The sequence below is a fragment of the Micropterus dolomieu genome, linkage group LG03 (assembly GCF_021292245.1).
Source record: "Micropterus dolomieu isolate WLL.071019.BEF.003 ecotype Adirondacks linkage group LG03, ASM2129224v1, whole genome shotgun sequence".
Classification (NCBI taxonomy): domain Eukaryota; kingdom Metazoa; phylum Chordata; class Actinopteri; order Centrarchiformes; family Centrarchidae; genus Micropterus; species Micropterus dolomieu.
In genome coordinates, this window is record NC_060152.1 from 29,359,063 (window position 1) to 29,374,665 (window position 15,603).

General features: G+C 40.8%; 2 protein-coding genes across 3 annotated transcripts; one reads left to right on the top strand and one right to left on the bottom strand.

Annotated features, from left to right (window-relative positions):
* Positions 1-1,194: 1,194 nt before the first annotated feature.
* On the top strand, positions 1,195-10,013 carry LOC123968183 (antizyme inhibitor 1-like). Of its 2 annotated transcripts, none has more exons than XM_046044752.1 (12): positions 1,195-1,404; positions 2,078-2,199; positions 3,639-3,849; positions 4,038-4,211; positions 4,602-4,774; positions 5,155-5,289; positions 5,489-5,570; positions 5,718-5,792; positions 6,615-6,780; positions 7,185-7,300; positions 8,417-8,637; positions 8,759-10,013. In XM_046044752.1, exons 3-12 carry the CDS (start codon positions 3,748-3,750, stop codon positions 8,871-8,873), a joined length of 1,359 nt encoding a protein of 452 aa, XP_045900708.1. In that variant the 5' UTR covers positions 1,195-1,404; positions 2,078-2,199; positions 3,639-3,747; the 3' UTR covers positions 8,874-10,013. The 2 variants fall into 2 exon arrangements, with proteins under 2 accessions (XP_045900708.1, XP_045900709.1); XM_046044753.1 differs by having other exon boundaries at positions 8,420-8,637.
* Positions 10,014-10,313: 300 nt separating this feature from the next.
* LOC123968182 (Krueppel-like factor 10) lies at positions 10,314-13,395 on the bottom strand. The gene is made up of 4 exons (XM_046044751.1): positions 13,173-13,395; positions 12,306-12,536; positions 11,192-12,113; positions 10,314-11,051 (listed from the first exon to the last, which is right to left on the bottom strand). Exons 2-4 carry the CDS (start codon positions 12,525-12,527, stop codon positions 10,777-10,779), a joined length of 1,419 nt encoding a protein of 472 aa, XP_045900707.1. The 5' UTR covers positions 12,528-12,536; positions 13,173-13,395; the 3' UTR covers positions 10,314-10,776.
* Positions 13,396-15,603: the final 2,208 nt, after the last annotated feature.

Below are 15,603 nucleotides of genomic sequence, written 5' to 3' on the forward strand. Positions count from 1 at the left end.
CAAATTTTCATAGATATATTTCCCAAAGTTTCTAAAACAAATCAGCAAAGACATTCTATTGATATTATTTGCAAATGTGCATTAAAACCTTTAGAAACCTATGATACTGTGCAATTAGACACATGGGGATTTGAATTAGGGATTTTATGCTCAGTTCTTCTATATTAATTTCAGACCAAGATAAGTCAAAGATGAGATCAGTCAAAAAAAAGCCCCAGAGAAAACACTTGCCTTCTGTTTAGCTAACAGTAGCTGAGTTTTCCTTGACACCCTCCTTCTCCTCCAGTGTTGAGGAGGAGACATGCAAATGTATCTCCATGGAAAATACGGCCCCAGACCCTGCATTTTCAGAGGCAGGCATAACTTCTCAGAGTCACAACAACAAAAGCAAGGGGTCGGAATAACCCAGTTTGAGCTCAAACTTGGTGCAAAAGATATGCATCCATCTGCTTATTACTCAAGGTGATGCTTCGCAAACAGTTGATTTTGGCTACAAAACAAAAGGAAAATTCTGCAAACTTTATTGGACAGTATTTTGTCCTTATTACTGAGCCATGGGAAACACAATGAAGACATAACACAGGTAATTGTTGGAATTTTTTTTACATTAGCCTGTTTAACATACAGTAGATATAGCGTGTAGTCAACCACGGTATGATTTTATTCTGGAATATTTCTGAACGATTTAGGAAATTGTATGGAAAAAATAATAATAACAGAATACTACTCTTTAGATTATTCTTCTTCTTATTATTATTATTATTATTATTATTATTGTTATTATTATTATTATTATTATTGTTGTTGTTGTTGTTGTTGTTGTAATAGTAATAGATGACTTTGTTAATAAAGGTTCCACATGTCATTTATTGTTGTATTATAAATCTGAGGTCGTCTTTGGTTTTGACAGCTCTAAACTCCGCCCATCTATTGTGCATCAATCTCCCCACACTTAACTAAGTGGAAGCAGACCGACAAAATATAAATGGTCATTCTTAAGTCATGTTAAAGATGAATGAACATTTCCAGAATAATGTCGATAATCGGTCGATTATCATTATTAATATTTTATTTTCACATTTATGCTTTGCATTGCGGAAGAAAACGTTGCCGTATGTTCGCTGTGTAGGTTTTATTTTGATATTTTAACCGGATATCTTAAAGTTAATGTTGGTGTCTTGACGCTGCCGTCTGTCGGTCCGTCTCACGGCACACTCGACCTCCACTGATGCTTCCGCTCGGTCCTAACAAATGATCCGTACCAGCTATCATCGACAATAACTCGACCTAATCCACCACGTCCATGGCAGTTATTGTTTTCTCTTTTAGTAACCCCACCACTCTTTAAAAATTCCGCCTAAAAAGAAAAAGCGTTCTGTCCCTTCTTTTGGGTTTTCAGCAGACGTAAGTAACGTTAGCCACCAGCGTTGTGTTAGCTTGCTAATTAACTTAGCTGATGTCGTGTTTGTTGGCCAACAAGCCATACCGGCTAGCTGTAAGAATATAACGTAACTTATTACTTAGCAGCATTATAACAATGTGTAACTTGTAAAAAACAACATTTACATTGTATGTTGCTATGTAGCTAACGCTGATACCGTATGCTAACGTTACCAATGAATGCAAACGTCCTGTTACAATAGCAAGCTAGGTGACTTACTGTATGTTAGAGATATTACATGTGGTTTGGTAGCAGGCAGCTTGATATTTGGCTTATCGCGCCGGACAAGAGAGTGAAAATACAGTTTGCTGTTGTGACTTAAAACAGTCATGTCGATTAATTTATTCAAATCATGATTGCCTCAGTTCAGTTTACTTTGTTATGGATCACTGTCCATACCAGCAAAGGATAAAACATTTCCAATATCAGAAAATATCTGTCACACACAAAGTCATTAATAGTTTCATCTTTTTCTTTCTGTACCAATATGAAACTCCCTTGCTCTCCTTTCACTGCTTTTATACATTGTACATACACCACTTAACAGATTAGATTGTAGAAGCACTGCATAATTGGACTGGTCTCTCTGTCAGTGACTGATTCCTATGTCCCCTGTCCTCATCTGTCCCTTTACAGGTGTACAACAACTATCCAGAGGATCTAGGGGCGGCTCTATACCGAGAGCCATTTGACTTCAACGCCGAGCCACCTTGGGATCCTAGCTGATAGTGGGCAAGTTCATCCCAGGACTCGTCCATGTGAGTAAATCCTATGTCATTTAAGGAATTAATGCATCCTCTTTGATTGTTTGACTGACAATATTTTCATAGTTGAAACATATGCAAATAAAACAGTGGTTACTTTTGCATTTGTGTATGTGTGTCTGTTTTAATGGGCTATTGCTGTTTATTAATGCAGTGTGACAAATAGTTTCACTGAAACTCTTGACAGAAGGAATAAAAAGGTGTGTCAACAAGCTGCATGTCCTAGATAAACCACAACATCTCTGTAGTTATTTTAGATCTTGCATTTCAGATCTATTTTGAGCTTCTCTATTAAAATGACAGGACACAGTTTTCTGGACTGCATTTAACTGCAGTAAGTTGCTCTGATTTAGTTGCAATAAAAGAGAAAATTGTTTGGTTGTAGACACTAAACCTGCTATTAGTGACTACATTTTCAGTGTAGCTGTTTTTGCAGTGTAATATGAATATATTGCATTCACTGAAATAACTGATAGGGTTGAGACCTCTTAATTTTTTAACCCATGTTTCTGAGGGGGACTTTATAATTAAAGCTAACACATTTTTGTAGAATTGCAATAATTTAATTTCACAATCCTTCACAATGAAATCAAGGAGCGAATGCAAATTTACCGTTGTCAGTTCGTGTGTTCAAACTGTCTGTCAATTATTCATGTACAATATTTCACATACAGCTAATCACACTGAACTGGTTTTGGGGGAGTAATTTGCATACTTGCTCCTTTACGGCAAGTATTAAAGGGTGACATACTTTGCAGTCTCATGTGGAGTTGGTTACACTTGTTCCCCAGAGTTGTGTCAATATGTTGACCGTCCAGTGATTTTACTTCCCTTTACATCTGTCAGTAACTGCACTCTTTTTAGGAGCAGTAGCCCCTGCCTCGTCACAGTTGTCAGCAGTACAGCAGGCTTTCCAGGCGCATTGTTGGTCTCCCTGTTTAACCTCCCAAAGCTACAGCAATGTCACATCTGGTCCAGTCCAGACTACAGTGCCTCTCTGATGTATTGTGCAACATTATTGAAAGTAAAGTTGTGGCACCAATGCCGCCAGTATTGTACCTTGTTTAATGCCATCAAAAAGAACCTTTACGGGTCACCAGCTCAGGGATTAATGGTGATTGTTGGGAGTAATTGGTGGTAAAATAAATGAACCCTGTGCCCCAGACTCTGTGTTTTCACAGCGGCTTTTCAGAAGAATAGGCCCCTTCCACAAAGCTATCCTGTAACGTGGAGCCTGATCTGTGCTCTGATTGGATGCGCACTGAAAATGACTTGTTTGATCGGGGATCTCATCAGAAAGTTTCAGGTTCCAGCTACTGAATAAACTAGAAAAGAGTTGGACAACATCGATGAATATGCATTATCCAAATATTGAATTGTTTTGCGTCTTAAACTTTGTGTCTTATGTTGACTTTTCTCTCTTTCTTGTACAGTTTGTTGCATAAGTCTAGGAACCCAGGGGCTCGAGAGGGAGCGAGCAAGACCACTTCGGACTAGCCACATTCTTTATGCCTGTCGGATTAGAGGAAAACGGTTGAGAGGATGAAAGGAATTGCTGATGAACCACAGTATTCTGTTGGCCTACTGGAGGGAGGCATGGCCCTCTGTGACGTGATTGACAATCACATTTATGAACAAACTCTGGTAAGGAGTCTCACTGCAACAACATGTATATTTAGCACATACTAATAAAGCTGAATTTCTTACCGTCTTAGAATTGTCTCAAACACCTGTAATTGTATTGTTTGCAAAGTAGTATGGTTACATACATGCATGCTTTTGCAAAAGCTTGCCATGTGTATCATCCAAATGTGCGTTTCCTTTTTCCTCAGTCTGAGAAGAATGCATTCTTTGTAGCAGACCTGGGAGTCATAATGAGGCAGCATGTTCGCTGGCGAACTCACATGGCCCAAATTCGACCCTACTACGCTGTCAGATGCAACAGCAGTCCAGCTGTTATTGAAGTTCTTGCTGCACTCGGCACTGGATTCATTTGTACCAACAAGGTACTCTCTCACAAACTTGTTAGATCACTGTTGTCAGTTCAGGTTTCGTTGCTCTGTTGAGGCAGCACAGTCCTGCCTGTTGAGCAGAAAATTGCAAAGTTTTTAAAGGATTTTACTGCTCTTATTTTACAGGCTACTAAATTTGTTCCAGTAATGTATCAACCCTTTCTCTACCGGAGAAAGTTTTAGTGCATTTCCACAAGATGTGGAATAGACATAGAGGCACCACCAAATGTTCAGTGTACTGCAGTGCCTACGTTTTTGTATGTTGTTTATCATCATATATTTAGTCTATAAAAAGCCATGCAGGTTGGACATGGTAAGTAGCCCACAACCAGTATATTAATGGAATACTGTCATGTCTGTGTCTTTTTTTAAAATTTATTTCAGTCTGAGCTTGAGCTGGTGCACAGCCATGGTATTCCCTCTGAAGATATCATCTACGGTGGAGTTTGCAAACAAGTCTCCCAGATTAAATACGCTGCTAAGAACAGCATTGACCTCCTGGTGTGTGATAATGAAGCAGAGCTACGCAAGATTTCTCGCTGTCACCCCAATGCCAAGTAAGTGCTTGATTAGTCTAGCATTAGTCCCAGTGCCAGTGATCATGTGACTTGAGAGCTGCTATTTCAGCATTGGCAAGTGATTGGATTTGAGCATTAGTGCCACTTTTTATGAGTCATTAGATACTATCGACTTTGCAGGATTTCACTTGATATGCAGTATATTGTTTCCTATCATAGACATGTTAGTGTTGCCAAACAAAAGGCTTTATGTCATATCAAGCTGTATAAAATCATTTTGTTTCAGCTGCAGATATTTTGTGATTTAATGTGCCAGCTTCTCAACTCATTGTAGTTGTGCATCACTTTTATTTCACTCATCTGTTTTGTTTTGTTTTTTTCTCAACAAACCAGTAACCAAGATCCTTTATTTAATTCAGGCTGCTGCTAGAAGTTTCAACAGAGGCATCCAGCCAGGACGATGAGATGAGCATGACATTTGGCTGTTCTCTCAAGGATTGCAGGCACCTGCTGGAGAGGGCTAAGGAGTTGGGTGTGCAGGTGGTTGGGGTCAGGTGAGGCCTACAGAACTACACTGGTTGTGAAGTACTTTGAGGAAACCTATAGACTGTGAAGGACTACAGCACCTCTGTTTGCCACAGCTCTCTCTTGAACAAATCATTTAGTCCAATCTGCTACAGCATAAATTTTTACTTTCTGTGCCAGGTCAGAGTTTGACCATTAACCACTTTGTTGCCCCCTCACCACCCACAGGTGTCACATTTCCAGCTCCTTTGAGGATGACCAGGTGTACATTCATGCCATATCTGATGCCCGTTGCGTCTTTGATATGGGAGTAAGTAATGTTAAATGTTGTTATGTTACTAGTTTCACTACGAGCATTTGTATTGCTTTCTGTTACACACTGTGTTTTGGAAGCTTGAGTGCTTTGGTAATCACTTTTGTTTTTGGTTACACATTTACAAGCCTTTGTCTGCCTCAGGAGGAAATTGGCTTCAACATGAAAATCCTTGACATTGGAGGCGGCTTCAGTGGCTCTGAGACCCAGCTGGAACTGGTCAGTAGCTTATCTGCTTTTTACATGATACTAATCAAGGACACACTGGGCAGTACAACCTGTATAAGCCACACTGCTGGAGAAATGTGTCATAAAATGGATTTGACTATTTCTTTTGTCCTGGTTTAGAATGTCAGAATACAAGTGCACCTGTCTGTTTGAATGTTTGTATTAATAAAGTAGTGGAAAAGTTGATTAAAAAAATATTACTATTAATTTTCTTACAATTCAGCAGTGTAAACAAATGCACTCTGGCTTTTGTAGTCACTGTACAGGGTGGCGTTCCATCACACAAGTAGAGACGCATAAAGCTGTGTTCACAAACGCCTGCTGAAAACCCCTTTTGTTGTGTGGCATCAACACCCCTGTGCTGCAGTCAACCAATCAGACGGCTCTTTTCTTCCTTTCTGGAAGTTTTGGCAGCGTCTTTCCCTGCACACCGTGCTGATTAAGATACGGCATCACCACATCAGCGTAATGCTGCAATTGCAGTAACACATGACAGAAATCCACAAATTGCAACGCTTGTTAGAAAATAGTGTTGACCATGAGGACACCTGTAATTCTCTATGCAGGAAAATCCCTGGAAGTACAATGTATCATTAGTTCAATATTCAAAATGTTCTGTGACATAAATTGTATGTTGTCTCGCCCAGTCGTATGACGCACTGTAGTCGGTGCTATTTGTGTTAATGAGAGGTCTGAAATAAGCCACTCTTTAAAGGTTGACAATGGGATTAAATTAAGTAACATATGACGTGTGATTTTTAAAGGTCTGCACATTTTGGTTCCTATTTTTAACCACTGCTATCTCTATTGCAGATCAATAGTGCAGTCATGTCTATGGTAAACCTATACTTCCCTCCTTCTACTGGAGTTTCCATCATTGCTGAGCCCAGCAGCTTCTTTGTGTCCTCTGCTTTCACGCTGGCTGTGAACGTCATCTCCAAGGAGGTAGTGGCACGCGATCACCAGGACCAGGCACATGGTCAGTGGCATGGTATTATTCTATATTCATATTTAAAAAGATGTCGGGGCTTATTTACAGACAAGGAAACAGTGAGGCACATGACTGCGTCTGAAAATGTTGCATTCCAAGAGTAACCAGACTCTAAGGCTGACTTTACGTGGTGCAGTTTGGTTGCCTCAGCAGTTTCATACTGTAGGCCCAGGAGGAGGACTGCCATTTTGAGGCTGTAAAAATGAAATGCAACTGTTGTATGAAAGATGCATTATGTAAAGTCAACCCAACAGCTGTGGCAAAGAGAACTACGCAAATGTGTGATTGAAAAACTGCAATGTGGACATACATTAACATTAAAATAAACATATTCGTAACAGTGAGTTTAAAAATTAATGTTGTAGATTTTGTCTACCATCTCTTTTTAACAGATGATCCATCTCCCAACGATGAGCCAGAGTTCCAGTACTACATGAGCGAGGGAGTGTATGGATCATTTGCCAGCAAACTCTCTGAGACCCTGATCGCTGCTCCTGCTGTTCACAAGGTGAGTCTAAAAGATTCTCTATGGTTCAAGATGTAGCACACAGCAAAACTTTTCTTCTAAGGTTCTCAATATTTAGACTCATTCCTTTGATCAAATTCACATTTGTTAGTCAAACATCACATCCTAACCAGTAGGTGGCTAAATAAACTCACTGTATAACTAAATAATCATCTTTGATGCCACCCTCTACTGCTATAATAATGTAATAAATAAATAGATGTAGAATGAAATCAAAACATTACATTTTTTTGAGATTTATTTAGGGAGTTGTGCTGCTCATAATGAAGCCCCTCCATCTCCGTGCATGCACAATACTACTTTTATGTTACTGAGATGTGTGATCCTGAATTTCAAGATGTGAAAACCAAAAATCACTTGTTGATAGATGTTTAGTTGAGAGGTTTATGTCGTGGAAATTATATTCCTGGTGAGGGGTTGAGCAAAGAATTGAGTTACAACCAACCGTTGTCTTTGAAGAATTTTTTTAACAAAAGAGAATAAACAAAGTACTTAAACACATATACAGCAGGTCCAGAGACCTGCCGCCTTGGGCGTCTTCGGTCGTCTGGCCTCGAGCATAGGGATGCATCATCATTTACACAGTCTAGGTTTCTATGTTTTTGGGAACAGAGATCCTCTCTCAGCCTTGAATGAACATTCCAAGAGAGGAGAGGAACAACAACAGATGAAAACACCAAAACAATCTCACAGCTCTGACCTAAACCCTAGTAAATGTGGACGGACTGACATAAGGAGTATAGGAAAGGAAAGGTTAAGGATAAAAAAACACAATACATATATCTATAAGCCATAACAAGAATAGTAATAATAATAATATTAAATTATCATACATAAAAGATTAAATGTAAGAGGGCACAATTTTCTGCCATAACCGTATACATGCAACAGATGTTCATTTAGGTAAGTAGGCCAACGTGTTAACTGGATCTTCATTATGATGATGGCTATGGCTGTACTCTTAACTATGGCATTGATATTTAGATCTGTCAACCCAAACCAAATCCAGTTGAGTAAGTGTTACGAAGTTCTCATTTCCAGGTGATGATTGTTGTGTGTTTGGATTACTAAATACATGATCTCTGCTCTGTATGTTAGCAGAACACATCGCTGGAATCGCCAGTGTTCAGCAGCAGCCTGTGGGGTCCCTCTGGGGATGACCTGGACCAGGTAGTGGAGCACTGTCTATTGCCTGAGATCAACGTCGGAGACTGGCTCATGTTCACCCAAGCAGGGGCTTACAGTATGGGGCAGCCACTCTGCGCTGCCACTGACTCACCACCACCCCCTGTATACTATGTCATCTCCTCCAGAGACTGGTAAGGAACTCGGTGGAGGATTCTTTATACATTGGGAGTGTGTTGCAAAGTTCACATATTGAATGAAACCTTGAGAATGTTTTCTGTGCCGATTTCACTCATGTCCATTTTCCTCCGCCAGGTTTGAGATGCAGGACACTGGTGTCACCCACGAGGCTACACTGAAGAACTTCTCATTGGTCCCTTATTTCCTCAATTCCTGCCAAACAGAGGCTGCACTGTCTGTCCCAGCTTAGCGATCATCAGACCAGGAAGATGTTCAGCTTTCCTTTATTGATTTCTGCTGCTAGCTTCCTCTGGCCTACATTCCACTGGGATGAACTGAACTGACTGTGCAGACAGTGCTTGAAATGTTTGGGACACACCCCTGTGTAAAGTATAACAAGTGATTAGACCCTGGAAAACCCATGTTGGTGTTAATTAATATGCAACACAATGGATGACTCCAAAAAAGAGGATTGCATTCTTCCCTTTGCTTTGGGCATCCCATGGCACTACAGTTTACGCTCATACAGTAGACATAGAAATATAATGATTTTAAATAATTATATTTGACAAATGTATTATCTATTATCTCCATTGCTGTTGCCAGTCTTGTAAAGTAAAATTTGTATCCCCGAGTGAAGCAGTGTATTTAAACAGAAACACAGTTCTGAGATGTTGTAGGCTGCTTTGCGACAAGATGTGTATTTATGAATTTTAATTGGTTGTATAGTTTCTTTTGTGTGATTTTGATTTCATTATTACATTTAAAATCTGTTGTCCTTCTCAGCGTTTTTGAAATGGAGGCTTGCATATGGAGGTGTATTTACTCATCTGTCTGATGCAGTAAACAAAGCCAGTGATCAATGTGCAGTGTCTCTGTGAAATCCACTCCTGGAAAACGATAAGTGCAGTCTGCTCTGGTGTGGTTGGGAAGCTAATGGCTCATTGTTCACCAGTAAACTGGTGTTTTCAGTATTAAGTGTTGCTCACTAGCTGTCTCACAGACCAGTGAAAGACTGGCAGGTAGCTGCTATACCACGGCATAGCAAAGTAGGTTCAATAGACAGCATGTGCTGCAGATGGAACAAAGGAAGTGTTGATGGATAATGAATCAGCTGACATGAAATGGGGTCTTTCCAAAAAAAAATTGATAATGTTACTTTTTTGCTGTTTCTATCAACAATTATATTAGAAAAATATTTTTTCAACATTTGATTGTTGAAAGAGTATTATTTCCCGACAGGGTCAGGCGTACTTGCAAATTGTGTATCATATCTGTGAAATGTTCTCCTAATCTGTGTCTTAACGCATGATAAATTATCGGGTTAAAAACTTGTATCTCTGCTTGTCAACATGGACAGTAATAAACACCTCATTGACTGGACTGTGAATCACTGTGTCTGTGTCTTGTTGTCTTTAACAGAACATTCAGATTTTTCTTATTGAAACCCTTTTGCTGCAGATTTACCGAATTCAACTCGAGCACTTTCAGAAATGACTTCATAACGTGATGACTTTATCAAATTCTCATCCTGGATAATGGGACCGCAGCCTAAATGGGATTTGGTTTGAGGAGCTAAAACTCTCACAGGTCAAAACCATGTAGGCACTATTGAACAACGTGACCTATTGTAAGTGTTTGTCATTGCATGTAAAATAAGTAGGACAAACACTACACTACAAGATTTCTGTACAGGAATTACATGTGTTCAAGTTTAATAAAGAATTCTGTTTTCCCTGCCAGAAAACAGCATTGTGCAAAATCGTTATATAACAGATAGACTCTCATGTGGCACAGAAGAACAATAGTGAACATTCTTTGGTCAAATATCACTGAAAAGTGAACATACATTTAGCATTCATTTGTAAAAATGTTATTCAAATTACCAGCAGAATAGTTTCTCCAGTTGATATTTTCAGTGTAATTGCTAAGTTTACAGTAGTTTGAAGTTGAATGGAAAGAGTCTCATTACCTCTTTCATATTCAACTATAATTAAGGAACTGCAGCAAAAATCCTTGCATGCAACTTAATTTAGGGTTCAGTTCTGCAGTGTTGTGCAACTTTCATGAGCTGACTGGTGACGTGTAAAAGTCTGGCGCAAACTCCTCTGTGTACTGTTAACACAAAGCCTCACTATTCAGTTTCTCAGTTTTTACTCAGGATGCCTCACAGAGAGTTTGTTAAAGATTGTAGAAGCGGTGAGGTCAGCAGACTGGGTGACCCCTAACGTCCAGCAGGGCACCGTCCTCGCTGATAGGTGTCGCCGGGCGTGCTTGGCCAGGTGGTCGCTACGCATGAAGCGGCTGAGGCACATGGGACAGGCAAACCTTTTCTCGCCGGTGTGGGTACGTCGGTGGCGAGACAGCTCGTCAGAGCGTGCGAATCGCCTCTCACATCCCTCCCACTTGCATTTGAAGGGCTTCTCCCCTATTGGAGCACAAACAGTGAAGTGGAAGCTGGGGTTTATTTGGATTTTTTTTTTTTACATTTGGATGCGTTTAAAAGTGTTCTTTAATTAAAAAGCATGTGCTTTTTTAAATCCTGTATTCAAATAATTTGTCTCTTACCTGTATGTGTCCTCATGTGGGCCTTGAGGTGGGAGCTCTTGAAGTAGGTCTTGTTGCAGTCCTCATGGCGACAAACATGACTGCGTACACGGGACACTTCTGGCTGCTTTGGGCTTTGTCTGTGCTCCACCAAGGCACGACCAGGCGCGGGGGCGATAGCTGGTAACTTGGTGCCACCGGGGGTCCTCAGTGCTGGCTGGACGTAGAGTGTAGGAACAGCCGGCTGAGGGACAAAGAGCATTACGGTACCTTTTGCCACCTGACCCCCTAGGAGGAAGACCTGGGCAGGAGAAGCTGCTTGGGTTTGTGGTTGTGCCAGTTGTTGTTTGTGCTGCTGCTGTTGTGGTGGCGTGCACACAGTGCTGAGTGCTGATGGGATAGGTAGTAGGTCTGGCTTCTGACTCTCCGAGGCATTGGTAGAAGGAGAAGAGATGGGAAGAATCTGGCAGTAGACAGGCAGAGGAGAGACACCGGAGCCACCAGCTGAGTTTGATTTATCCTCTGGGCCCAAAAGAGGCATCTGCGTCTGGCTGGCTTCAACCACATTTAACACAGTGAAAGGTTTATCCGGCATTGCTCCAATAGAATCAGAGTGCATTAAAATATGTCCCTCAGAATCTCTTCCGTTCATCCCATCCTCAGAGGTCAAATCTGTTTTACAGTCTTTTGTTTGAACTCGAGTGAATAGGTCTTCACTTGAGACAGGATGGACGTTATAGGAGCAGCGCTGGCCATCTGAAGTGTGGCGGATTACACTCGTGCACAGGAACTGTTGCTGAGAAGCAGCAGAGTGTGTGTGCAGACGAGTCTCTTCTGTTTGCTGCAAGCTTGGACTTCTAGCTGCTGCAGGGCACTTTAAATTCGCTGCTGAGGGTGGATGTGTGGCCTCAAAGTTGGGTGGACTGTATGGCGGTGTCATACACTGAAAGGAAAGGAGGTGTGACAGTCAAGGACGTGGATGTTTATAAATGCAGGCTGCAGAGCATAGAAAACCCTACAAAATATATAGTGTCATATTCTAGGCCAAATTTTAAAAAAAGTTGTTCACTCAGGCTTGTTCTAAATAAAATACAAAACTTAATATGACAACTCTCAGCACATATGCCTCACTTACCAAAGGAGAGCCCTGTAGCATACAAGACCCAAGAGGGGCAGAGTCATCCTCTGAGTAGTCTGAGGATGGACTCAAGGGTCTGAAGTGTCTGGTCCTGAAGTTCCTGGTCTTCCAGTGCTTGGTCATGGACATCAGAGCCTCTACAGCCTCCATGTCACCTGAACCTAAAGGGGAGGGCTGAAATTCACCCTGGACGTCTGAGTAGAGCTCCTCACCTTCCATGTTGCAACTCTGATAAAAGAGCAAAAATAAGTATAACACAACACTATGGACAGTTCTTTCATTTAAGTTTGTGACATTTTCTTTAGTAGATCAGCAATAGCTATGCTGGATTTAAAGACTAACAATGAGCTATACATTATGTAAGCAATCATGAACAGCCCACTCCATGTCCCAGCATGTTCACAATGTTTTAAAGCGCTTTGCTTTCGCCATTCACCTACACATACACGATATGTAAGGGGCCATGTGAAGTGAGCATGATCAGCTGCGCTGCTCTTTCAGCACTGGGGCCCTTTCACCTACTTCCCCAGGGGAAAAAAAGAACCAAGTGTGCTGCTTACACAAGCAGTCACACAACACTTAACAACCCCTCCCAGACCTGTCCAGCTCACACACAGTTTACAGACACCGCCATCGTGAATACCACGACTGGTGCCATGTTACTGAACTATAACCTAGATACAAGCTGGTCATAATAAGGCTTGACAACCATCATTAGAAATAAAACAAACAAAAGCCACTAACACTATCTAGCCCAGGTAATAGATAACATATCGTTTGTGTGTGTGTGTGTTATCAGACAAAAAGAAATGCCACTAGATAAAGACTATATGACGTTGTAAGGAAAAAAATCGATTTACTTACATCTTCATGTGAATCTGTGTGATCTGTTCAAGAGCCCGGTTTGGCTATTATTCGTCCTTGCGTCTCGTGTGAAGCCTTCAAACCAAAAGTGTGAAAGTCTCCCAGCTTTCGCCTGAGCCTCGTTCCCATTCATCGTTTCAAACACGGTGGGGAAAACAGCCTGGCTCAACGTCTCGTCCAATGGGAGGCAAAGGTGTGTTAAGGCACCGGCCAATGGGAGAGACAGTCGCTGCGTGATCGGGGACTGACTGCACCATGGGGGCAGCGTGGTACACAACAGCGTGGGCGTGTGAAAAACATTTCCGTCCAACCCCTCCCCATCCCCCAATACACACACACACACACACCCACACCATCGACTTGGATGAGTCACTTAACCCTCTTCATCAGCAGGACCAGACAGACACACACACACCTTCTATGACTAATCAAACTTTGGAGAGAGGAAATCAAGTTTCACTGTGGCCTGAAAGAACCTTTTAGTTCCTTCAAAAGTAGATTACCCTGCTGTAATGTTTCAAATTTTTCACCTGTGAGACAAATAAAGGCTGATCTTATCATATCTTATCTTATCTTAAAAGTCTCAGGCACTTTTGGTGGAAACTCAGCTTTTAATTGACCAACTAGAAATGTGGTGTCACTGCTCCAGAAATAGCTTATTAGCATTTTTAAAACATTTTGAAAATTCTGTACTTGTTTCAGAGTTTACGTCCTCTGACATTTCTCATTCGGTAACCCGGAAGAGGTATCAACTAGCTCTAAGTGATAAAATTCTTAAAGCTGATGTTGAACTGACCTCAGCTTCTTACCTATGTAAAAGAAATTGTTCCAATTAGCAGGCTTCTTGTCCTTTGTATGAGAGAGAGGTCAGCCAACAGGAGATGGCCTCAGGCAGCCCACTGGATTAGGTGTTAGCTGTCTAGACCTTCCTGCACAGCACAGAGAACCAGAACAAAAGGCCAGCTGTAGAAACACAATGCCGAAATACACACACAGCACTTTGAGTCTTGCACTGCGGGGTGTTCCTCAAAAGCATGTCCAGGAATGAGTTGCTGGAAGAGAAAACAAGAAAATAAATAATTATTTTTAATATATCATAGTGACACCGTGATTCCAGCTTCCAGCATCCTAAATTTAAATTTGAACCATTGTTCACACTTCAGCTTCTTGAGGATGCTCTTATCACGTAGGCAACATTGGCAGTTTTTCCACTCTTCAATATGCACCTAATTAATATTTATAGTGTGTAGTTCTGCACATTGTGTCAAAGCTTATCTTTTTCAATAAAAGGTTGTGCCTTGATAACTTAATTTACAATATATTAAACAATACAAAACCTTTTTTGGGGAATTTCTTGCACTTTTAGTTTTAAAATAGGACAGCTAATAGCTCACAGCTCAAAACTAGAACAATATTACCATCACAAATTTATATTGGCTGGCTGTTTCTTCAGTATGTGCAGCAGGCCTTATCTGGATTGAGGGTCTACGGATCAAAATGCCATCTGCTGTACTGATTATAACGCCCCTTGAGGCAATTTTGTGATATTATGTATCATACTATAAAAATAAAAACTGACTTGACTTAATTTTACTAACTAATGTAATTAATGAAATGTCAAATGGATTTGGCTGAGCTGCATTAATTAATTCTTTTTTGCCACTTGGAGGCAGCAGACTAAGCTAAAAACACAATGTGGACATATTTTCACCTTATACCTTATTCTAAAGGTTCTATGGCAGAGGTCACTAATAGGCGGACCGCGGTCCGGATCCGGACCCAGCCGCCGTCCTCTCCGGACCGCCGACCTACAGCCCATTTATTATTGAGACTTACTACCTCGTGACGGAGCGTTTCTATTTTAACCCGCGCAGCTTTTCTAGCATTTACTGTACTGGTTTAGAGGACCAGGAAACTCACAGACCAATCGCATGTGCTCCAATCGTCTCATGTGACGCTGCTCAGCCAATCAAATCTGTGCATACCGATGCTTGCGAGTCGAGTCTGCGAGATTCGCCAGAGACGTTTTGGAAACACACCCGAATTGAGGAGACGAAAGATAAAAGAGATTTCACATGACTTTTAATCAAGAATGTACAGATTTTTACATGTACATTCCTCCCACGGGCAGTTCAAAACCAGAATATCTCATAGATCTCCAATATGCTAGCTGGAGCTCACGTTTCTCACTGAACAACAGAAAGTAGGAAAGTGGAAGTTCTGTAAGAGGAAATGAAAGAGAAGAGGAGGCTTTACAGCTGTTCATTTGTGTGTTTATTATAAAATTGGTTAAGACTACACTTCATCACTTCAAGCTACACTTTTTATTAAATTTTTTCTAAAAATTAGGCACTTTAATTTAGTTTACTTAAATTTAGAATTTATTATTTGAATAGTTATTATTTATTATCCTTCCAGTTTGATGTGAAAA

Excerpts from the sequence above, each read along its gene's own strand:
- LOC123968182 (XM_046044751.1), bottom strand. The coding sequence starts at position 12,527 with ATGGAAGGTGAGGAGCTCTACTCAGACGTCCAGGGTGAATTTCAGCCC. Across the intron at positions 12,114-12,305 it reads TGCTACAGGGCTCTCCTTTG|TGTATGACACCGCCATACAG; the intron begins GTAAGTGAGGCA and ends CTTTCCTTTCAG. Across the intron at positions 11,052-11,191 it reads CCACATGAGGACACATACAG|GGGAGAAGCCCTTCAAATGC; the intron begins GTAAGAGACAAA and ends GTGCTCCAATAG.
- LOC123968183 (XM_046044752.1), top strand. The coding sequence starts at position 3,748 with ATGAAAGGAATTGCTGATGAACCACAGTATTCTGTTGGCCTACTGGAG. Across the intron at positions 3,850-4,037 it reads ACATTTATGAACAAACTCTG|TCTGAGAAGAATGCATTCTT; the intron begins GTAAGGAGTCTC and ends CTTTTTCCTCAG. Across the intron at positions 7,301-8,416 it reads CTGCTCCTGCTGTTCACAAG|CAGAACACATCGCTGGAATC; the intron begins GTGAGTCTAAAA and ends TCTGTATGTTAG.